This window comes from Macaca fascicularis, chromosome 2, assembly GCF_037993035.2.
Source record: "Macaca fascicularis isolate 582-1 chromosome 2, T2T-MFA8v1.1".
In the NCBI taxonomy this organism is placed as follows: Eukaryota; Metazoa; Chordata; class Mammalia; order Primates; family Cercopithecidae; genus Macaca; species Macaca fascicularis.
Window position 1 is genome coordinate 22,912,665 of NC_088376.1, and position 25,708 is coordinate 22,938,372.

Genomic DNA, 25,708 nt, shown 5'->3' on the forward strand with positions numbered 1-25,708 from the left:
CACCAGTAGAACAGAGTGAAAGTGACTGAATACCACTCTCTGGGTCTAGCCTTTAAGAGGACTGGGAGCCTCTGCCACCTCCTTCCTGGAAGGCTCACTCTGGAAATGCTGTCTCTCAGAATACTGCTGCCATGCTGTGACATGCACAAGTCACACGCAGATCCCGCAGAGCTCTCACCGACAACCAACACCCACCGCCAGCCATGAGAGCAAGCCTTTTTGGATTTCCAGCCCAATTTAGCCCTGGATGATTCAGCCCCAGCTGACAGCACGCAGAGCAGAGGGTCTGCCCAGCAGAGCTCAGCCCATCCACAGAATAATAATAAATTGTTAGACCCGGAAGTTTTGGGATGGTTTGTTACACAGCAATCAGTCACAGAAATCATAGAGAAATAAGTGATTTTTAAAAATCCAATAGAATCAAACCCATCCCCAAAGAACACGAATACTTAACAAGCTCCAGAAACATCCATAAGCAAATCTTCAAGGAGCTAGTTTGGAAGGTGTGCATTTATTCCACTGTTTAAGATAGGTTTAGAACTCCTCTTTGTGAACTACTTTTAGAGATGATCTATGAGGCCTACACAGAAAAACTTCACGCCCGCTCCACTGTGACAAAAATGTATAATCCACTTGATCACCCACCATATAAACCAGCTGTGGTTCCTGGCAGTTCTTAGTTCTTTCCATTATCAATCTCAGGTTCAAAGACATGAGGAGATTTCTGGGTTTGTTATAAGGGGGTTATGTGACAATGACTTGTGTACACAAGTTCTTCCCATTATATCATGAGTTCAGAGGGAGAAGGGACAGTGTCTGATTCATCTTGGTGTCCCCCACAGATCACATCAAGGAGCCTGGCACATGGCAGACACCCAAGAGCCATTTGTTGAATGGCACATTGCAAGAGCTAATCCATCAATGAGCAATAAAAATGTACAGTGCCACGACAGCATCTTTGGGCTAAGTGTATTGTGACAACTTTGAAGGTAACAATGCTCACTTGTAAAAGTCAATTATTTGCAAGAAATCTGGGGATCTGGTAAATGGATGCCCCTGAATCAGGCCACAGTGCTACCTGACAAACAGAAAGGACTGCCACCTAGGTTATGAGCTATAGACCGAGGAATCATTTCACCAAAGAAAAGAGATACCTACTTTAGATATGACCAAAAAAAAAAAAAAAAAAAAAAAAAAAAACAAAAAAAAAAAAGTTTACTATTAGCAAAGGCACGTAAGCCACAGGTGTCATGCCAAAATCAGGGCAGAAGGCCTACCTGGTGACTTCCATATGTTTTCAAGACAAGAATAGAATCTTAATTTACATGATCTCTAATCCTTCTACAAATCCTGCAATGCAGACACTATTATTCCCATTTCATAGCTGTAGAAACCAATCCCGTGTCAAGGCAGGCTACTTGCATTATCTTGGACCATCAATCAGGCCATGATGGGAAGCAGAGGTGGAGAGATGTGTGGAAGGGTAATTCTGAGAGGACTAGGGAGAAGCAGCAGTAAAACTCTTGGAAAGGGAGAACTTTTCACAGCCTCTGCTGAGTGCAAAAATATTATACCCCCTTCTCTAGAAAGGCCTTGAGGTACAGGTGATAGCATAAGCTCTGGAAGAGTATCTGCAACTTCAGCTTCTGCCCGAACTATAAGCCCAGCATGGGTTTCTGGAAACTCTTGCCCAAGAAGTAGAGAGATGCCTTGATCATCTGCATCCCCCAACTTTCCCTGCAAATCCAAACCTGTTCATCCTACCTCTAGTTCTTATTGTTTCCTCTGATAAGCAGGGCCCCAGTGAACAATTAAAGCTTTCAATAAATAATCTCCAAGCACATTCATTTGATTGACTGTTATTTGATACAGCAGTTAGTTTCAATGGGGCAGTTAATATTGATCACATAAAGTACTCCAGACAAACATGAAACAGTTCCAGAACTCCATGGATTATTACCCTTTATCTGCCAGTCATCTGGGTTACTTGTAATGGTCACGGAATTTAAAATCAATAATAACAATTAGTGTTCTGTACACCAAAACGGATGAATCATGTGAAATGGGTTTTCATATAAAATCAAAGGTAAAGCAGGCCGATAGAATGGGGAAAAAGCTCTCTGAATTTCCAATGCACATTTGGCAAGGCACTTTCATGCAAATCCTCAAAACAGGAAGCAAGAGCGAAAGAAAGGTGTTCAGGAGAAGATGTGGCCATAAAAAGGCATATGAAACCCCTGACGATCTTAATCCAAAAAGATGAAGCGTAAAAGATAAAAGTGATCAAAATGAGTTCTAACAAATGTAGTAAAATTAATGGAACCGGTAATTTACTTCCTTGGAGATAGTCTAGCTACCTTTTTCAGCTTTCAATTTGTAGGCATTAATCCTGATTTTTTTTGTAATAAAATGGCAACAACGGTATTTTAGTAGCTCCATGGCACCACTACTGTAATATAATGTATATATAATTAAAATGCAAAGCAACAGAGAAATGTTTCATCATTAAACTGTAACCAGCGCACTATGTGAAATCATCCATTCCAAAGACTTGTTTTTCATCAATTATTTGTTATTTATCTGATGTAAATATAAAAAGGACTAATTAAAATGTATGCCTTTTTATACAGCTTCTTGTCATTAAAGCCAATGAAAGCATTCTGAGGACCATAATGAAATAATTATGTTTGCCTTTAAGAATTCTCTTCAATAACACATGGCAGTACTGAGCTAAATTAAAACATCAGGAACTGAATTTCGCTGCCTCCATTTCCATTTTAGTTAATTAAACCCCCCAAGCTTTCCAATAGACCAGACCCTAAAAAGTCTTTTGAAGCTGAAATGGCCTTCAGATCATTGGCCTTTTTATAATTATGGACTTTGATGACATGACAAAAGTACTGTAGCCGTTGAAAGCTTTAATATTTTTGAGAAGACAAATTTATTACATGAGGTCTTCATTTGCTCAGGAAATGGGAAAAAAATTGGGATGTGATCCAAATCTTCTCTCCCTAGTTAACTGATGCACTCATCTTATTTGTTCTTTTACCTTCACAGTATTTTGAATTTAGCTATTTTTTTGACTTGACAAAATTTTATTCTATGATGAACAGTAATTTATCAATAACATAACAAACATTCCACTAAATATGGGTCAAATTAGACAGTGATTCTTTGTCAAACACTAAAACTTAAAAAATAAGAAGCAATCTTTAAGACGTCAGTGGACTGAGGAGAATCTGCGAATTTTAAGAAATAAAATCCTTCTGTTTGAATTTCTCCTCCTCCAAACCTCAAATCAGATACTTTGGAAGGCAAAGAATAGAATAAAGTAAAATAAAAATAAATCTGGGTTTAAGAGAAAGGGAAGAAGGAAAAAGGTGAGGAAAACTGCTAAGTGGTTTCAGGGCTGGTAGCAAATGAAACGGCTTTAGCAATGTTGTCATCTGATGCAGATGGGGGTGGGAACTTTGTACTTTCAAAAGTAAACAGAAGGGCGGGCGCGGTGGCTCATGCCTGTAATCCCAGCATTTTGGGAGGCCGAGGTGGGCAGCTCACGAGGTCAGGAAATCGAGACCATCCTGGACAACATGGTGAAACCCCATCTCTACTAAAAATACAAAAATTAGCCAGGTGTGGTGGCACACGCCTGTACTCCCAGCTACTTGGGAGGCTGAGGCAAAAGAATCACTTGAATCCGGGAGGCGGAGGTTGCAGTGAGCCAAGATCGCACCACTGCACTCCAGCCTGGGAGACAGCGCAAGACTCCCTCTCAAAAAAAAAAGCAAAAACATTAAGAGTACCAAGGATTAACTCTGACAACGTGAATCCCCTCACATTTTGTTCTATATGGAGAGTTGGCGAGGTTTGTGAGTGGATCATACCTGGTGATTGCTGGATAGCCTGTCTAATGAGACATCAGCAGTAAATTGTTGACAGCTGGCAAACAAATACCTATTCTATGACAATGTGAAATTACAATTATAATCTCAGAATCCACTTTTATTAAACTACTTTATTCCCCCTAGTTTTTCTTTATTCTCTCCAAAGAAATCTGCTTTTGGAAATCCGGGACATCATCACCCACTATCACCCCTGTAAAAATCAGTTTTCTTCTTTCTCCCTCCCCTGAGCTGGTTCAGTTCTTCAGCTGCTGGGGGAGGCCCAGAGACTCCTGGAATCCCTGAGCCCTGACTAGAGGAAATGCTTGGCCAGGTTGAGTCGCCTTGCTGACGTCAGTTCCTGTTATCCTCGCCTTATCGCGCAGGGGGCAGAGAGTCTTATCGTACTAAATGGCCCCCTTGTAGCTCCCCCACCTTGCAAGGCCAGAGAAAAAGCAAGTCAGCAGTTCCACTGCCTGTTTGAATTCCCATCTAAGAAGCTCTGAAAGCTCAAGACAAAATGCCAGTAGACTTAGGCTCTTCTGCTTCCTAGGTAGAGAGAACTTTTGCAACTTTATTTTTCATTCATTTAAAGGGGTTTGGGGAGTGGGATGGGACAGAGATCATGCTTTTTAATGATGGGGTAAGGAAGCTGGGAATGAAAAGAGGAGAATTCAGGGCAACATATTGACTGATAAGGTTGTGTTATTAGATCTTACAGATGGGGCAGGTTATCTCATCTCCTATTTAACAAGAGGTACTTAGGCCAAGCCACTTACAAGCAGGATACTGATAAATCTGAAACCTGAGTTAACTCTACTTTTCTCCCTCCATCACCCCAGCTCCAACTTTTTAAGAGGAAGCTGGTAAGGGCTGATACAGATTTCTTCATAACAATTTAATTCTACTCCCTCCTCCCCACCCTGTCCACGCACACACAGGTGCTAGAGTGAGAACCGCAGCCCAGTCCATTTTGCAAGGAATGCCTTCTATTCACAGATCTATAGTTTGCTACGAAAGCAATTCATGTTCATAAGAATGACCCAGAAACACAAGGCGATCTTCAGACATAATGTAAAAATTAAGCTGTGAGAGCTCTACTTATATTGACTATAGAATCCAAACAAAGACTTTCTGTGCCACTCCTGGGTTCAACGGGCAGCCTAGGAGATGTTGTAATATTAAATATCTGGCATATTTCAATGATTTATGTGGGAACCGTGCAGGACATTTGAAAGTGGGTTATTCTAGAAAATCAGAGATATATGATTGTCATAACTACCCTGTAATTTGAAAGGCAAGATTCTATCTACATTAATATCTTTGGAAAGGTTTTCAGCCAAGATTTTTCTGATTAACCTTCATCAAAAACTCCCATTTCTGAAATAATCTATTTAATTGATAGTTAACTGAATTTATATTAGAACATTTAAAGTATAAAAATGTCATTTAAGGATAAATTTATGGCACTTACACATAACTCAAACTGTATAGAAGATTCTAAGATGTTTTAAAATGAACACTGCATTTATTGTTCAAGTCCTGTGTGACTTGAAAAGAGTTTTGTATTTCGCATCTTGGTTTTTACATCGCAATCTTCTGCCCAAAGAGTAACTTAAAATTCGCAGCTTTTTCTAAATTATTGATTTAAAAAATTATAAATTCCTTGAGAGCAGAATTTATAATCTTTGTTATTTATCATGTATTTCCCTTCTCAGATAGAGTTTAATGATATTTGTGGAATGTATAAAGGAGAAAACAGGTTCTCTTTCCTTTTCAGCCACCTCAAGGCTTAACATATGTTGAAGGTAAATTATAAGCATCTGATATCCAGAAGAACTTTCTTTTATTCTTACGCTTTAGACAAAAGTGCACAATACCCTCGGGTTGTACATATCAGCGCTAGGCTTCTAGAAATGAGAAGGAAACTTCTGATTCAGGCCAGCTAGCCTATCAGAAATAGCCATTCTGGTCATTTATCTATTAAGGAAAAAAGACCTGATTCAATGTAAGGGCTTTACATTATTGGCTGGGAAATCAAATTCTAACTAGAGCTTCCAAATCAATTCCATAGCTTAAGTTTAGGCAAGCAGATGTCTACCTTTCCTACTGTTTGGTTTTTTGATCCATCCTTTTCTGGCAATAAAATTTAAACGTATGCTTTTTCTTTTCTAAGTTGCACATCAATACTCACTCCCTTGTCAAATGTACCTATTTATCTGAATATTCACAATGTGATTTCTTTTTTTCTACAAGGGAGGAAAACTTTGAATCTTTCACTTGTTTTCAAACAACCCTGCCTGCACTCTCTTTGTGATTTAGGGAAAAGTCCCTCTTTTTCTCTTCTTTCTGATGGCATTAGTTACCACTGTCATGTGTCCGAGAAGCAGAAAATTATGTCCTACTTTAGAAAAACAATTGGGCCTTTTCACTGAAATATTTATTCAAAACCCCATTCAATTCATACGGTGGCTGTCAGTCTTTATTTAGTCTTTCTTTCAGAGGGTATCTTTGATTTTGCCACTTTGACCCCAATTTATATCTCACTAGGAGAGGATTTAGATACTGTTTAATAGTTAAAATTTGGGTCCCAGGGCTTTGAAAAGAGGCCTTTTCTCATTCCCTAATCAAACATCACTACTGTTTGTTTTAAAAATAATTTCTTCTCATTAATGGGCAAAATCTTATTTCAAAAAGAAAATATTTTTTTTAAATTTTTGCTTTTGACATGTTGAGTAGGGAGAAAAGACAGGGAAAAAGGCAAGAAGTTGTCACACTCGTTATTTCACCGAAGTAACTATATTTAGACTACAAAATATTAAGATTTATCCTATGCCCACTGAGCAATTAATGTTGAAAACATCTGGAGCCGCCTAAAACCAAGATAATCCTGGAGGCATCTGAACAGAAATTCAGTGACTCCTATACCTTCCAGGGGCAGTCGTCAATCGTAATATTTAGACCACATTCCCTTAGTAGTCCCCTAATCCTGACTTTGAATGCTTATAACAAGCAATTCACAGACACTACTACAAATGGGAGCTGGCTGGCATATCATTTTTCTGCCTTTAAAATTAAAAAGCAAATAAAGGGAATATTTTAACACCTTTCAAAGTGAGCTTCTGGCGGTGTGCTCCATGTTCAAAGGTCTTACTTTATTTACTATGCATACACACACACACCATAAAAAAAAATCTCAAAGCAGAAAACAGTTTTGGTTGGAATTTAGTACTTTTTCTTCTTTGCCCACTGTTTCCTCTGTGTTAAAAGCAAAAACAGATCTGCTTCTCGTCAAAATAGCCATTAAGTAAAATGGAAAAGGTTGTGGTTATGTTCTTACTTACACAAATGTAGCCCTAATATGCTTTTATTTCAAAAGTTCTAACTAGCTATACCACCCTGAACCAAACACTGCGTGGCACAGACATTTGTTAGAATCTTAAAAAAAAAAAAAAAGTTTTAGTTTTATTTATGCTAAAGACAAAAAAACAAAACCTTAATCGCTAACAACTGACTATCATAAAGTGGTTTATGGAGGGTAAAGCAACTCTGCAATGGCACAAGCAATATTTACATTTTATTCATTTAACCTAAAGTTGGGGTATGGGATTCAAACTCTTGTGAAACTGACCACAATAAGAACTAATTGCCCTGCTTACAAAAATAAGACACTGGAATTTCTGAAATCCCTTTGTCAAATGCCTTTATTTACTTTGTCTAATGCAAGTTTCTTTGATTAGCTAAACTTTGCTGTTATCAACACTTCTTGCTTATCGGCTAGTTTTAGGCGAATGACACATTCACCGCTCGCTCTCCCTAGATAAAGCAAATCCCTTGTTTAACTTGTCCAAGAACAAACAAAGCTTTTCCCCCTACTCTTACAACTTAATAGGCATGTTTGGAGGGTTAATTACAAAAGGAAGAATGTCTACATGTAAAAACTCTATTAGGTCTAATAACTTTTGGCGAGGATCCTGAGCATTTTTTTTTCCTTCTGTTAAAAAATATGTTTCGTTACAACTTTCTCTAACAAGAAAAAGTTTCAGAGAGCCCCAGTTCCCTGGAATTCCAACAGAAAATGTTCATACTGTTTTAATTGCCACAAAGAGGACAGGTCTGAAAGGTCTCTTCTTGGATTAGAAAATTATTTTGTAACTCAAGTTTCTTTGAGTTCTCCAGAAATAAAATAGGCACCAAAAAAGAAAAGGCATTTGGGGAGCAGCTGAAGATTAAGGCGCCTACTGAAAACGATATTCTTTTTGCCCTGCTTAAGGCTCTACAAAATGTTAAGTCAGACAGCCAGGCTGTTGGCATCAAATGGTTATTGATTTTTCAGCTACAAACCTGTTGATTTCCTGGCCCAAGAAGCAAGTCTTTATTCTTAAGAAAAAGTTTCAGAGAGGGCAATTTAAATCCTGTCATTGTCCCCTCTCTCCTTTTTCTTCTCTCTTTAGATAAGCCACCGTGTTATTAGGAAAACTCAATTTCTTCCAGTTAAACTTTGACCTCTTTGAAAACAAAGATTTAAAATGTCATTTTCAGGCTAATGCTCCAATGAATTGTCAAATAAAGTACTAAAAACATTTTGATAGATAGCTGAGCCATTTATCTAAATCACTGTCAGGGCGGTACAGCATCCTGCAGGCTCCCACTACAGCCACCCGAAGGTGGGATTTTCTGGGACTCCTGGTCATTTCTCAAGCCTGCAGCCAGGCTACTGTTGACCAGATGCGTACCTCGGCACTGTGTCAGCATCAGATAACAAAATAGTCAATTTTTTTTTTTAAATTGGGCTATCCCACTTATATTTCCTTTCCTTTAACTGATGTCCATGTTCCAGGCTGAATTGCAAGATATGAAAATAATGGATGGCTCAGCCCAAGGGGTGTTCATTGCCAGTAGTTTTCTAGCAAAACAGCAACTTCTTAGACCAACAAAGTGACTTGGAAAGGTGGCAGCAGGGTCAATGCTAAGAAATATTGCCTTTCCTTAGCAAGGAAAACATTGGAAGCGGCAGCTTGAACTGGTGGTTTATGAACTTCGGGAGCAGCAGCCACCTTAATTAAACTAAATTCCTTTCAAGGAAAATGTCATATTTTAATTACTTTGGACTGTTGGAATACACAAGGGGTGGAGGAACCTATACAACTAGTAGCTAATCCAAAGAACAGTAAAGTTAAATTCCACTCTGCACACATTTTAGTAAAAACTGCAAAATGGGTCAAATTGCCCTACTTGAAGAATGTTTTAAAGTCTTGTGGTCACCCTCTACTCCCCACCCCCCACACTTTTATGCATATTTTCAAAATTGTTTTCAACAGACTATAAGGTTGGTAAGGAGAGGAGCATGGGGGCGGGAGGGGTTATTTGGGAAGAAAACATCTAACAGGAAATTTTCAGCAAAGGGAATCAATATGCATGCCAGCATATCACACCCCTTCAGCATTAAATCATTAAATCCTTTGTCTTGCTACCAATGCAGTTTATTTCCAATGTCTTTATTGCATGCAAGAGAGACAATTTTTTTTTTTTCTTGGTAGAAGAAGGGAAAAAAATAAACCTACATTGAGCAGTGTGCCGATGCTGCCATTCGGTTTGGGTCAATCCACTGAAGCATGCTTTGAGAGCTTTCTCCTGGAGCATGCAGGAAGACGGACTCGCAGTGTAGAAATCCAGGATTTGCCCAGGACTCACTGACAGAACATCCATACAGTCAAACATGATCTCCCCTGCACTGAATGTCTGCAAAAGTGCTTATCCTCTAGGTGTGGAGGCAAATGGCATAGAAAAGTCCACCCAACTCCATCAAACTCTGCCCCTTTTTTGGCACGTAGGCTGTTGGTCTTTTTCCCAGCCCCGAATCATGAATTATGACAGACAAGCCAGCTAAAAGCCTGTAATTGATCCAAATGATCATTTACCATTTTCCAGGCTTGCTCGGCCAATCCAGCCGGGGCGGGGGGTTCTCAGAAAGATCCCAAGTTCTCCTTCCAAGTAAATGCTTGCAAAAAGCCTTCCGAATGCGTTCCGGATCCTACCCCGACGGTGCCCAGACAAACCCTGCTCCGATCGCTCGCGTTCTCGGCATCCCAGTCCTCAAACAGCTCGCATGGGGGAATTCTGGTCCCCCCTTTGGCAAAGAATAGACCCTCCTGCCTCTGAACAGCTCACTTCCTACTACTTCTGTCACACAGAATGAAAGATTGAATTGCCTAATATATGCGAGTGAACTTTCGGTGAACCCTACCCGGGCTGCTAACCTTCAAATGACCCAACTAGTCTGACATCACCAACTCCCAGGATTCTCACAGAGCTTAAAAACTCCCAGCAGCCCTGCAAAAGCAGACAGCCAGCGAGGCAGGCAGCGAGCGCGCAAGCCGGCGCTTTCTTTCCTATTTCTCACCTTAAAAACAATACAAGAAGTGCTTTTAAAACGAGCAGGGGAGGAGCCGGGACGCTGCTCCTGGCTCACGTTGAGCACCAACTTCTCTCCCTTTACGCCTTTTTATTTGCGGCGGCTTAGCTTGGAAAACAGTGTTTCCCCCCCGCCCCCCCCCCACCCGCTCCCGTTCGCCTCCCGCCCACCGCCTCGCCCCCCAGCCTACCCTTTAAATTCCTCTGTGCGCCTTTCTGTCTGTTAAATTCCTTATAACTTATGTATTTTTCCACTCCAGAAAAAAGCACATGCAAGCCCTAAACTGTAGAACAGAGAATGGCTACCCCTTGGGAAAGGCTTGAGTTGGGAAACTTTCCATTCCACAGTCTTTCTCTCTTTCTCCCTCTTGCAAGCCCCTGGCTGAAGTGACTGCATTCGTTTGCTCTGCAATCCAGCTTTCGGGATTCATTTACTTTGAGAAATCCTTTCCAGGTTCTATGCAGCATATGGAGTAGTCAAGAATTAGTTACCCCTGCCCCAAACACACAAGTCACACAGAAAATGAGATTTTAGATCTGGACTTGAAGAAACAATATAGTGGTCAAGAGCATGGACTGGGGAATCAAACTGAACTAGATTCCAATTCCAGGTCTGCCACTTACCAGCTGTGTGTTCTGGGACAAGTATTTAACTTCTTCGGGCTTCAGTTTCCTCCTCTATAAAATGGGCATATAATACTACCCACCTTGGTGGTAACTGGGAGGACAGAAGTAACACTTGTATGGTGCTGGGTAAATATCATGGAACAAATGTTAGCTGTGACTCATCCTCATATTGTTCAACTGGGGAAACAATAGCCGGGGGAGATGGGACCCACCCAAGGTCACACGGCTCAGAGCTGTGACTAGAACCCAGCTCCCTAGGATCAAAGTCCAACGTGAAAATTACTTGCCTGTTCCCATATCCTTGCACCCCAAAACGCCATGTTGGTTGGTTGCCTCTCTCATCATACACCTACACACATCCCACCACATAATTAAACACATATTTTGTAAGCTCGTTTAAGTATGACAGTTTTATATTTTGAAGGACCAGTTTTCTCTCGTACCAGCCCCTGCCCAATCCTTTTATTAAAATACAGTAATTTTAAGGGAAAATGATTTTTTAGATCTCTGACACTGACCCAACCTACAGGAAGAAGAGTCTTTCCAGCCAGTCTTAAAACACTGAGAAGGATAGATGCGATATTTACAAATAAACCCAGCCAGATGGAGAGCTTTAAAAGGGAGAGCCAATCTACCCTGCAGCCATTTTGCACAACTTGCTTAAAGGATGCAACATACATCAAAGAAAGGAAACTCTGGGGAGGAATTTAAACACCCTGTCTTCTCCACTGCCTCTCTAGTATTTACTTATAGTTCTCCCACAAAACAGGGCAGGCAAGAGGGTAGGCAGGGAGGGACAGTCTCCTTGCCCAACGCAGGCAAGAGCACTGCTCCAGTCTCCTTTTTGTGGCTAGTGTTGGAATGTGCATTGGCATCCAGGCCTTTTAAAAGCCTGTCAGGGGGCACCCCACCCCATGCTGAAACACTGCCCTGTCTAGCGGAGTTGCTAAGTGGCACTTGTGGTGTAACATGAAAAGTATGCATCGCACACACTTACCAAGTCAAAGATCCTTTTATGAAGGTACATTAAAACAATTTTCAGCCCAGCAAGCTCAGTTCTTGCTATTGAAAAGTTCAGGGCAATAAAGGGGTGAGATTTTTGCTGAATCTGTGTTTGTTATTTTTTTCCCCTCTCTTCTCTCTTTTATATGGCCATCATTTTGTAACAGAGACTTATTATAAGAAACCCTTTAACTACAAAGAAAACACACATTTTAAGCAAGGGAACACAGAGGAATTTACAAAACATTTTAACACACTGTCATTAAGGTAGTTGTAAAGATACACAAAGCACTACATTATGTGCCAATTTCTACTTGGTCCATGAGGCTTTTGACTCCAAATGCTTATTTAAGGTCCTTAGAGTTCCTTGGAAACTGAGCTCATTTAGACCAGATAATGGAGGGGGATGAAAGTTGTTAGACAAGAGTAGAGGAAGCAGCTATATTGAAAGTACAGCAGGAGAAACTTAAGTGAGAGATGGGAAACATGGCATCACTGACAGGTATGTGTATACAAGGATCTGTTATCCAGGGGAGGCTGCTGCACATTCTTGCTTAACATCTTTTCAAAGAGTAGAGATGCACTGGTCCCAGGGAAGTGAAGATGGGGAGGGATGTCCTCAAAATTCTGTTCATTCTGATTTCTTAAGCTACGGAATCAGCCTCATCGAGGGAGAGCACTGCTTCCAAATTTCTTACCTCTATACTGTATCATTGCACAAAAATAACAACATTAGTGTGTCCCTCCATGTGTGTGGTAAAGGTTGGGTGACTCGATGTTTTCTTTCTTTGTGTAAGAAAATGTAAAATGTGTAATTACCTTAAAGTTCTCAACTGAGAAATGAACTTGGGCCTTGAAATGAATAATCAGTATTTAAATCCCAGTGAATGGAATAGTATGGGTTTCTTATAATGCGACAGTATTCGCTAGTCAATTAATCATTGCTCATCATGAATTAATTATGCTGATAGCAATAATTGGAGCTATTACTTAATCCAAGTATTAATTTATAAAACAGACCCATGATTTAGCCACATGCTAATTATTTCTTCATCAGTAAATGCTTACACTTCTTGAAAACTTGATTCTGCCTCCTAATTCTTCATTTTAAGTAAAATGAAGGAAAGATACATAAATAAGCCACAATTCTTTAAATACATATCCATGTACTATAAAGATTAATGAGTAGGGTAGAAAGTGAAAAATAGACCGATTTGTCCATAATGAAATGTAAACTACTGACACCCATTTTAAACATCAGTCACAGGGTTGGAAGAAACTTTCCCAAATATCTTCTTGTTATGGCATAAAATAACATTCTGATGTGTCATCTCTATTTTCTTTGTGTTTGATCAATGATCTAATAAATGTATTTCCAACCAACAAGCAAACAAAAAGTAAAAACCAAAAGCAAAAGTTTGAGAGCAAAATCCATTTTGTTTCAGAGTAACTGTATATTTGTCAGTGTGACACAGCACATTTGAAACCCATAATCATAAAACAAAAATTTATAGCCAGGGTTCAGGGTCTACATCTGTTTCTCTGGTTTTCGTACAGCAATTACCCACTGGACAATCCAGAAAGAAACACCATGAATCACGCTCTGCAAACATGTTTGAACTGGAGAGTTTTCTGAAGAAAGAGCAGTCGTGTCTGTGCACCAGTATTGCAGCCGGCCGTGTTCAAAATTGGGCTAATACCTTGTGATGTCTAAATAAGAAGATTTTCAGAGGCGCAGACATATCCCCCCCACCACAGGCGCAGGCATGCAAAGGGCAGGCAGACACAAGCACAGGGCTGGGGGAGGCGGACACTGATTGTTTTAAAGACATGCCCACCTCTTTCGTGTTGTTTTGGCTTTTTGTTTGTTTTTTAAATTTTCTCCCTGTTAATCCCCTCTTGCCACAGCTCTGCCAGAAGAATAAATGGCTAGTACTGAGTGACATGTGTGTTCCAGCAGGAAAGCCAAGGCAGAGATGTCGCCAGCACGAGGCAAGTATGAGGCTGTTCCCAGGGCTTCCATACTAGCAGGCAGAGCTGCTTTTGTGTTGGAGGGGAGTGGGGGAAGTTCTAACAGTAATAACACATGGAAACTTTGCTTCTGGCCCTTCAGTATGAACACCTGCTCACATAACAGGACTGCTGATATTTGTGGATCTTATACCAAAAGACCCCAATGCGCTTTCCAGATGAACTTGCACGGTGGCTCTGGGCATGAGTATAGAGACTTTTCAGAAACCCTAGAAACACGTCTTCTTCAAAAATGTCTTTCTACTTTGAGTGTTGGCCACCGTGTCCTTCATTTGGCTCCTTTCTCTTCAGCTCTCTGCTTTTTCAGACTTTCCTCCACAAAGTCTTCCCACTTGGTTACATACAAATATTGTTCTCCCAAGACAAGGGCATACTTTTCTCTTTCCATATTTCTGAATTATTTTCTTTAGCGCTTCTGTGCTTTCTGCTGTTGATGACTCATAAAGACACCTCTTCAAGCCCAACAGTTTCCGTTGGTTCCAGCTTGAAAGTTAAATACAAACCCTGCTGAACGCCTCAGTACTGAGCAGTGAGCTGCGAACCATCTTAGCTGACTGTCACTGCTGGTGGTCTCAACATTAGTTTTGGGGAGACCTATCTTTGGCTGTTTCATCTTGTTTACATTTCCCTTTTTAAATCTAGAGCTTTACTTTTTTCCTTTTTTAAAATTTTATTTTCACATTTTCCATCACTCCCTATAAATCTAGATTTAAGTAATACACGCTCATAAAAATTCAAAGTCTAGTCCAAAAGATATAAAGTGAAAAGTAAAAGTTCTCTATATTTATTCATTAAATGTTGAATACCTACAATGTTCCCGGCATCTTAATTGGTGCTGGGCACATATCTGTATATTTTTATGGGGCTGGGTGCTGTTTGTTGCTATTACACCAGTATGGTCTTATGATACATATTGCTCTGCAACATTTTGAAATTTAGCTATATTTCTTGAACATCCCTTCAAAATAAATAGTACATATAGAACTAGCTCATTAAAAAAAATAAATCAGAATCTCTTTACATCAATGCATTGTATTTCATTTAACCAATGGCCAGCTGTTAGACATTTAGGTTGTTTCTAACTTTCTAGTACTATTAGGTTGGTGCGAAGAAGCCCTGTAGGCCTGTGCACCAATACACCTGCTGGATAAAATTCTAGTAGCAGTATTCCCAGAACAAGGATTATGAGCATCTTAAAATTTGATGGACACACAAAATTGTACTCCAAAACAGTTATGTGAATATATGTTTCCTTTTTGTTCTAAAAGAGGGGTCAGTAAACATTTTCTGTATGGGGTCTTTGGAAATATTTTAGGCCTTGAGACTGTACAGTCTGTGTTGCAGTCGCTCAACTATGCCATTGTAGTATAAAGGAGCCATAGACTGTATACTAAATTAATGGGCATGGATGTACTTAATAAAACTTAATTTACAAAAACTGATAGTGGACTAGGTTTTGCTCATGGGCTGCAGTTTGTCCACCTCTGTTCTAAACCAACATTGAACAATTTCATGAAATTTTACATTGCCTTGTCTCTCCCCTTATAAAACCCAGCTATATACATTTGGGTTTTGTTAACACTTTAATTTTCTTTCCCTTTTAAAAGCTTAATTCAGTTTCAACTTGTGTATCTCATGAAGAATAATTTGGCTCTTTATTATATTATTCATCTAGAATGCATTATATTACTTCATCCAGAATCATCTTTCCTTCTCTCTTGGCTGGTAATTTCTCACTTTTCTACCTTATTGTCTTCATTTCCTTCTATAAGAAGGAGTTTTGGATAGTATCTCTGCCTTCAAAACGTGTGCAGGTACCCCTGTTCTTCCACCATTAAACCCTTCTTTAAAGTCCATTATTTCCATCAACACCCCGCCTCAGTCCCATATATGATGGCAATATTTGAGAGATGGAAAATGTAATGGTGACCCCTGAGAATAAATGCCAATGGCACTACCATGCTACAGCTTGCTTGTGACTTCCCTGTACTATTTCACATGAATTTTGTCTCATCTCAGTACATCTTCCAATAAGCTAAGATTAGATGTGCCACTTAGTTGACAAAGGGCTTAGAAGAACACCTAGACTCTTTTCAAGGATGGAAAGAAGCACAAAGGATTCTAAGAGTGCTTTGCAATTATTTCATGTTAATATTATTAATAAAGGATAATGTCTATAACTGAGATGCCTGCCTTAATTCCTAGTTCAGCACTTCATTTTTTTAAGATCATATGTATGAACAGAAACAGTCAGCTCTTAAGCTGTGCTGTTTAAACTAATTAAAATTAAACAATTAAAAATGGGTTCTCAGTCACATTAACCATATTTCAAGTGTGCAAAGGCCTCATATGACTGGTGGCTCTCACGTTAATAGGACAGTGCCGACACAGAATGATTCCATCATTGCAGAAAGTTCTATTGCAGCACAGTGCTCTTAAAGGTCAGCTTAATGATTAGAGAGGCAGTGTAACATGGTAGGTGGGGCCACACAGTTTAGACACTGCCTGTGTTTAAACCCCAGCTCTGCTTCTTACTAGCTGTCTGATTAGGCCAAGTTACTTAAAATCTATATTCTCTCGCCTGCAAAATGTAGATATTAATGGTACCTACGTCAAAGGGTGGTGGTAAAGATTAAATGAAGTAATACAAGTAAAAAGCACTTAGAACAGTGCCTCAACTATAGTATTTAGAAAACGTCAGTGCAAGGCTGGGCACAGTGGCTCATGCCTGTAATCCCAGCACTCGGGGAGGCCAAGGTGGGTGGATCACGAGGTCAGGAGATTGAGACCATTCTGGCTAGCACAGTGAAACCCAGTCTCTACTAAAAATACAAAAAAAAAAAAAAATTAGCCAGGCATGGTGGCACGCGCCTGTAATCCCAGTGCCTGTAATCCCAGCTACGCGGGAGGCTGAGGCAGGAGAATCGCTTGAACCCGGGAGGTGGAAGTTGCAGTGAGCTGAGATTGTGCCACTGCGCTCCAGCCTGGGCAACAGAGCAAGACTCTGTCTCAAAAAAAAAAAAAAAAAAAAAAAAAAAGAAAAGAAAAGAAAAGAAAATCTTAATTCAGTGTCTGCAAGGAGAAAATAAAGTCAGGCACACATTGCTCAATACTACTCAAATACTATCTTTACCAGATACGGAGAATTTTCTGTCATCCAGAATGCACATTTCAGGCTGCAGGTGGAGTGGCTACCGGCTGCAAATATACAATTAGGGCAAGTTCTCTAAGATAATTTGCTGCATATACCTGATTAAGTACTACCACACTGAAGCATTTTTATATTTATATTATAAAGGAAGACGGGTTTCTTTCATTTCACAAAGCACACACTGAGTCAGAATGGCCATGAAATAACTGGCAAGCCCCACCCTCCTGTCCCTGTGGAAGACACAAAATACATCTTATGACGCTGTTTGTTTTGGTTTGTTTTTTTTGAATAAGTCATGTTGAGCCCCAGCACCTGAGGGCTGATTATAGTTAATTAAGTGGCAAAGGCATTGCGTAAGATGGAAGACTTGCATTATTAATCTATGTTGCCTTATCATGTTATCTTTCCACCCATCCATCCACCCACCCACCTACCCATTCATCTACCTGATATCCACCCATCCTTCCATTTACTGATCCATCCACCAATCCATCCACCCTTTTAGTTATCCATACATCCACTTGTTCATATACCCATCTACCTATCGACCCACTGATTCACTCTCTGAACCATCTACCTGTGACCTAACCCCCAAAGGTGATGAAGCAGACTATGGCTTTTTGCAGACAATATATAAAGTAGTGAGAGGGACAAAAGTAAAACTTCTCAGATCACGCATGTATCTTTTTCTAGAATCCTTGAAAAGAATTTTCTGATGAGATGTGCCGCCAGAAATAAGGTCAAAGGCACTGGTCACTAGAGATTTCAGTTGAACAGGTTTGATAAATCAGGTTGTGGCTGGAGAGCCCCTTAGATCTAACTCTGATCTCTAAGAGCATCCCAGGATTTGAAATGCTAATGAAGCCAAGTTCTATTAGCAACACAAAAGTTTCTGACTCTGAGGGAAAGCTAAAAGCCCAAAGGAATTTCCTTCAGATTCTACAGGGAAAGTGAACGTAAAAAGTACAAACACATCAGAGAGGCAGTTGGAGAGGGAATGGAGTTTAAATTCATCCTACTGTCTGACAGAGAAAAAGGCAAATAAAAAGCTCAATGTGATTGAGTGGGAATGATCAGGGTAACATAAAGTCAGATAGAAATCCCAGTGAAATTTCTGTTAGAGAAACAAAGAAACGCATATAAGCACATTACACACACACACACACACACACACACACACACACACACACACGTAATGTGAATACAATGTAAGTATTTTTTGGTGGAAAAAAATAGTTTTTCTCTCTTCTTTCGAACATCAGGGTATAAACCCACCTTCTCAACATCTACTCAGCCAAGAGCTTCAAAAGCTTCTCTTGGAGAGGACATCGTGGTGGCTTCCAATATTAGATTTTTGCATTTTGTTATTGTTTACTTGATTAAGTTACAATTGCTTAAAAAAAGATAAGCAAAGATAATTCAGAAGGCAACAGTTTCAAAATTTAAGGTAACACAAAAGCATGGGAGGTAAAGAAACGGAAAGAATAGACAGAAATATCAAACACTTTCCCTCTCTGCTTAAGCAAAATGCAATGATAAAATATAAGATCTGCTGCAATGATTCCCAAGGCTTGGTGAATTCAGGGCTTCACACCCAGAGCTACCTCACACAAATTTCTAGGGTGGGGGGTGTATTCAGTTGCATTTAAATCAAGGTCCTCGGGTTTTTATTCCACACACTACATTGTCAGACTGTCTGAGCTGATGGGACATTCCACTTGGTGAACACCAAGGCACCAGAGAACCTTTAGAGAACTTGGTATTGTGTCCGGAATTGGTAGGTTCTTGGTCTCACTGACTTCAAGAATGAAGCCGTGGATACTCGCAATGAGTGTTACAGTTCTTAAAGATAGTATGTCCAGAGTTTATTTCTTCTGACGTTCAGACGTGTTCAGAGTTTCTTCCTTCTGGTGGGTTCGTGGTCTCACTAGCTTCAGGAGTAAAGCTGCAGACCTTCGTGGTATTACAGCTTTTAAGGCGCTGCGTTTGGAGTCGCCCATTCTTCCTGGTGGGTTCCTGGTCTCACTGGCCTCAAGAGAGAAACTGCAGACTTTGGCGGTGTTATAGCTCATAAAGGCAGTGGGGACCCAAAGAGTAAGCAGCAGCAAGATTTATTGCAAAGAGCAAAAGAACTGAGTTTCCACACCGTGGGAGTGCACATGAACAGGGTTGCCACTGTTGGCGCTGGCAGCCTGCTTTTATTCCCTTATCGGATCCCACCCACATCCTGCTGATTGGTCCATTTTACAGAGAACTGATTGGTCCGTTTTGAGAGGGTGCTGATTGGTGCATTTACAAACCTTGAGCTAGACACAGAGTGCTGATTGGTGCATTCACAATCCTTTAGCTAGACATAAAAGTTGTCCAAGTTCCCACTAGATTAGCTAGACACAGCACTGACTAGTGCATTTATAAACCTTGAGCTAGACACAGGATGCTCATTGGTGCGTTTGCAATCCTTCAGCTAGACATAAAATTTCTCGAAGTCCCCACTTGACTCACGAGCCCAGCTGGTTTCGCCTAGTAGATGCTGAGACAGGCCAGGGCCGTGGGGCAGGTGGGGGAGGGGGCTGCCCATCAGTCCTGCTCCGCTTGCCTGCGCTCCTCAGCCTTGGGCGGTCAATGGGACCGGGCACTGCGGAGCAGTGGGTGGCGTCCGTCGGAGAGGCTAGGGTTGCACAGGAACCCATGGAGTAGGGGAGGCTTGGGCATGGCGGGCTGCAGGTCCCCAGCCCTGCCTCGTCGGGAGGCAGCTGAGGCCCGGAGAGCGCAGCACCAGCAAACCGGGACTGCTGGGGAACCTGGCCCACCCTCCACAGCTGCTGGCCTGGGTGCTAAGCCCCTCACTGCACGGGGCCTGCGTTGCCAGCTGGCAGCTCCGAGTGCAGGCCAGCCAAGCCCAAGTCCACCCGCAACGACTGATGTGTCCCTCTGAAAGATCTGAGTAAGGCTGCCCAACACCATACTCAAGTCCAGGGGTTGGCAGACTCCAAAGGCCAAATCCAGCCTACCACTTATTGTAAAATAAAGTTTTATTGGAGGGGAGCAATTGCACATTAATTTGTTTATATATTGTCTATGCTGCTTTTGCACAACAACAGAGTTAAGTGACTGCAATGGAAACTGTATGGCCCACAAAACTGAAAATATTTACAATCTGTACCTTTAGAGAAAAAATTTTGCTGACTGTAAGCATTCAGTACCAATCCATTGAATTGGCTTTGAAGATGAACTCTAGCAGCAGTCCTGGAACTGGATAATATCAAAGGTTTCTTCAAGGTCTAAAAGTCTCAATTCAAACACTTCAAGAATCCTCTGCAGTTATTTATTTACTTATTTATGAGACAAAGTCTCACTTTGTTATCCAGGCTGGAGTGCAGTGGTGCAATCTTGGCTCTCTACAGCCTCAACCTCGCAGGCTCAAACAATCCTCCGGCCTCAACCCCGTCAGTAGTTGGGACTACAGGCATGTGCCACCACGCCTGGCTAATTGCTTTTATTTTTATTTTCAGTAGAGATGAGGTATCACTACATTGCCCAGGCTGGTCTTGAATTACTGGGCTCAAATGATCTGCCTCCCTGAGTGCTGGGATTACAGATGTGACCCACTACACCCAGCCTTTGCTTAGATATTGACATGCCTTGTTGCATCTTTTTCTTCAGTTCTTTTTGAATATGTTGCCATAATTAAGACAATGATGACCCTAATTAAAATAGGACTCTAGGTCATGTCCATCACTGTGTGTTCCTTGCCCCAGCATTTTTTATTTATAACCCTACCTGGCATGTATTTATTCTTTACTGTATGTCTATCACAAAAAAAGTAGTCTCTTCGATGGTAGCAACTCAGTCCAGTTCACTGCTATGATCCCAGTAATCAGAACAGTATACAACACATATCATCCCTCAAGGAGTATTTGTTGAATGAATGAATAGCACTTCCTGGAAGACACTGACTAGCAGAGCCATGTACAAGTTGGTAGAAATTGAAAAGTTGGAAGAGACTATGATCTACTGTTGTAAGGCAATTAGAATGGCCTCACTGTAAGTAGAACAAAATTAGGACTAATTATTAGAAGACATCATTAAAACAATGCAATCTGATGGCACAGACCTTGTGTTTCTAACTCATAAATGGGGAAGTCCAACCTATATAAAGACCAGGAAAAAGGTAGTATTTTCCTAAAAATAGTGCTGGAACAATGGGGTATATATTGCATACAAATAAAACAACAAAAATAAAGGATTTACACCAGGAAAAAGATAGTATTTTCCAAAAAATGGTGCTGGAATAATGAGGTATATATTGCATACAAATAAAACAAACAACAAAAATAAAAGATCCATAACCCACAGCATATGCAAAAATTCACTCAAAATGGATCCTGGACCTAAATGTAAAGCAGAAAATAGGAGAAAATTTTGTGACCTCGCGTTGGGCAATGGTTTCTTAGATATGGCACCAAAGTATGACACATTAAAAAAAACCAAAATAATTTGAACTTCATTATAATTTACAACTTCTATTCTTTGGAAGACTCTGCTAAAAGAATAAGAAGACAAATCATACAGCAGGATAAAAATTGTGCAAAGTGTAATCCCAGCACTTTGGGAGGCTGAGGCAGGTGGATCACCTGAGATCGGGAGTTCGAGACCAGCCTGGCCAACATGGTGAAGCCCTGTCTCTACTAAAAATACAAAAATTAGCTGGACATGGTGGCAGGTGCCTGTAATCCCAGCTTCTCGGGAAGCTGAGGCAGGAGAATTGCTTGAACCTGGGAGGTGGAGGTTGCAGTGAGCCGAGATCGCACCATTGCACTCCAGCCCGAGCAACAAGAGCAAAACTGTCTCAAAAAATTGTGCAAAGCATATATCAGATAATGGATTTATAACCAGAATGTTAAAAATTTCAAAATTCAAAAATAACAAAGCAAGTACCCTTCTTCCAACTCTTACTGGGTAAACAATTTGAACAGAAAGGTCACTGAAAACATTATATATATGGCAAATAAACCTATGAAACAATGCTGAACATCATTAGTGATTAGGTAAACGCTAATTAGGTAAATGCCAATTAAAACCACAATGAGACACCCCTACATACCTATTGGAATTGCTAAAATTAAAAAGCCTGCCATACCAAGTATTGCTGTGAATGTGGAGAAACTAGAACTCTCATATACTGTTGCAAGAAATATAAAATCATAAACCAGTTTGAAAATTTCTTAAAAAGTTGAACATATACTTACCAAGTGATCCTGCCATTCCATTCCTAGGTATTTACTCAGGAGACATTAAGGCATATTTCTATTCAATAACATGAATGTTCATAGTAGCTTTATTTGTAGTAATAACCCCAAACTGGAAGCAACCCAACTGTCCATCAATAGATGAATTGGTAAAACAAATTGTGGTATATCCACACAATGGAAAGCTTCTTGGCAATAAAAAGGAATGAACTATTGATACATGCTACAGCATAAATGAATCTCATAATAATCATGCTGAGTGAAAGAAGACGGATACAATAGTAGCTAATGTATAATTTGATTTATGTAAAGAAATTCTAGGAAATGCAATCTAATATACGTGGCAGAAAGGAAATCAGTGGTTGCCTAGAGACAGGGCTTAGGGGAAAAGGGAGGGACAGGAGGGCAAGATTACAAAAGCACATGGACAAACTTCTGGGTGGTGGTGGTGGTGGATATGTTTATATCTTGATTATGGTAATGGCTTCACAGGTGTATGTGCACGTCACAACTTACACATTTTACATTTTAAGAATGTGCAGTTTATTAAATGTCAATTACAACTCAATAAGATTGTCATGGAAAATAGTATTGGGCAAAATATTTAACAACCAGTATGCTACAGACAATAATCCCTGAGAATAAATGCAGACCATGCCAGTGTGTTGCAGCTCAATGCCAACTAGCCTTGGTTGCAAAGGTGATCAACTTCATCGGTTATCCGGGAATAAAATGTAAGACCACATGCAGTAGCACTACACATCTACCAAAATGGCTAAAATTAAACAAACAAACAAACAAAAACAAGATACCAAGGGCTGGTGAAGATATGAAGAAATCTAAATTTTCATACACTGCCAGTGGGAACGGAAATTTGCCCAACTATCTTGGAAAGCCATTTTTCAGTATCTACTGAAACCTAATATAGCTTCAGACTCTCATAGCTGATAATTCCATTCCTATGTATATACCCAATAAAAATGCATACATATGTTCATGTAAAAGGCATATACACAAAACATAATCATAACTGTACTAATCATAATAGCCCCAAAGACAAAACTACCCAAATATTTATCAAGAGAATGGATAAAAAATGTGATATATTCACACAATAGAAGACTATCCAGCAATGAGAACAAACAAACTTCAACGATGTGCAACAGAGTGAATGAATGCCACAAACATAAAGTTGCATGATAAAAGACAAAAATACACAAAAAGTACAACTCTGATTCTATTTATATGAAGTTCAAAAAACATTAATGTTTTAGTTAATCTCATTAGAAGTGAGGATATTGGTTACGTTTTAACCTATGTTGTTAAAAGTGAGGATACTGGTTATGTTTTAGTCAGGATTTAAGAAAAGGCACAAAGGAGCTTTTGGTGTTCTGGTCACATTTTTTCTTTCTTCTTCTCCTCCCTCCCCCCGACCCCGCCAAGAAGGAATTTCACTCTTTCACTCTTATTGCCCATGCTGGAGTACAATGGCACAATCTCGGTTCACCACAACCTCTGCCTCCCGGGTTCAAGTGATTCTCCTGCCTCAGCCTCCCGAGTAGCTAGGATTAGAGGCATGCGCTACCATGCCCAGCTAATTTTGTATTTTTAGTAGAGATGGGGTTGCTCCATGTTGGTCAGGCTGGTCTTGAACTCCCGACCTCAGATGATCTGCCCGCCTCGGCCTCCCAAAGTGCTGGGATTACAGGTATGAACCACTGCACCCGGCCCTTGGTCATGTTTTTTCTTGATCTGAGTGCTGGTTAAATGTTTGCGTTCAGTTGTAAAAAATAAGCTGTATACTTATGATTTATGTACTCCTTTCCATGAACGTTTTATTTCAATAAAAGTCTTTAGTTAAAAATAGAGTGGACAGATGACTCAGATTTAAAACAAACAAACAAACAAACAAACAAACTCTCAATTGGTCCTGTAACTGAGAACGTTTGAAAACAAGTACTCTGGTCAACAGTCTTGAGAATGGAAGGAGCTCTCAACATGAGCAGGTCAGATACTGGGGGCTGGGAAAAGAGAAGCTGTGAGTCACCATAGAAGTAGCTTTATGTTTAACTCTAAAGATGTTAAACATAAATTTGGATGAAACTGCATGCCACTGTCTATGTAACTAGGCCCCTTGGTTAACAGTAACATTCAATAATAATAATAATAAAAAAAAACCCAAAGCCTCAATATATTAAGATGTAATTTTTATCTGTTAAATAAAGATCTGAGTGATTAAGTGCAGGATAAGGATGAGAATTAAAAAAGGAGGACAAAAGAAAAATAAAATATCTATTGTCCTCTAGTTCATTGCCTGCTGTCAAATCCCCAAAATGAAGCACTTTGACCACAAGTTTTATTAGAAGCCAAGAGCCATTAGATAATTTGCAGCCATTTCCAGGGAGTCTCCAGTTCTGTAATACCTCATAATGACTGCCCCTCATGCTACCTACAATTCCTGGAAGAAAGAGAATGTTTAACATCAGAATGGGTGATTCCACTTGCATTTTCCATTTCCCGGACATCAGCTGCTTCTGCCCTCTTCCTATCTAGCCTTGCAGTCCCTACATGGCCTGTTGCACTGCCCTTCTTTCTCCAGGGTCCCCTGTTGTCTCTTCCAAAGTTGTCCCTGCATCTTTTGACTTGCTGGAAGTTGGGTAGTTTGGGGCCTTCTCTCTGGATGTCCAGGGGTCACTGTCCTTCCAGCCAGTAAATTGTTCTTGTTTACACCAACGTACCAAGACAAAGGGGCTCTCAGGCCATAACCATCAAGGGCAGGTTCTTTGGCCTTGACTTACATTACTAGTTTTCAACCAGAGCAGTAATATTCCTCAGGCAATTTGAGTGTCTGGGAGATATTCTTGGTTGCTTCTTGAGGTCACTACTGGCATTTAGTGGGTGAGACCAGAGAAGTCAGCTGTTCTATGCAATGAGGAACTCTCCACATCTCACACGACTTTAGAATGTAAGTGACTCGTGTAGATAAATAACCTGAGCCTAGAACCTAATTTCTTCTTACATACCCCCACACACTATTTTTTGTATGGTTTTAACACGCACTGGATCTCCCAAGATGGGATTACCTTGGGAGTTGAGGGAAAAGTGTGTTTTGTATTGTGTAGAATTTTACCAAGAGTTGTTTATCATTTCATAAAATCACTGATTCACTAAAATCTGATCTCTGTAGGACTGCATTGTAGCTGCTGCTTTCATATCAGCTCTACAAAAAGGCGTGAACGTGTGACTTCTTCATCTTATCTTCCAGAGTAGCTATGCCTAAGAATTTACATGTTAAAACATAAACTATTATAAATTTTTTTTCATTTTTTTCTATATATTATCAAGATGTGATG

The 25,708-nt window shown here is 40.2% G+C and overlaps 1 protein-coding gene across 5 annotated transcripts in view; it reads right to left on the reverse strand.

Annotated features, from left to right (window-relative positions):
* Positions 1-25,708, reverse strand: part of RARB (retinoic acid receptor beta) — a 771,619-nt gene that overhangs the window by 160,464 nt on the left and 585,447 nt on the right. For 2 of the 5 annotated variants that reach the window (XR_012430634.1, XM_005545629.4), the window contains exon 1: positions 9,446-10,071. The exons of 2 other annotated variants lie outside the window; for them this stretch is intronic. Coding sequence is in view for 1 of the 3 variants with exons in the window: in XM_005545629.4 (XP_005545686.1) it covers positions 9,446-9,602 (157 nt within the window). In the remaining 2 variants the exon portion in view is untranslated. Of the gene's footprint in view, positions 1-9,445; positions 10,072-25,708 lie in introns of those variants that run through there. One more of the 5 variants, XM_065539841.1, reaches the window with a different exon arrangement.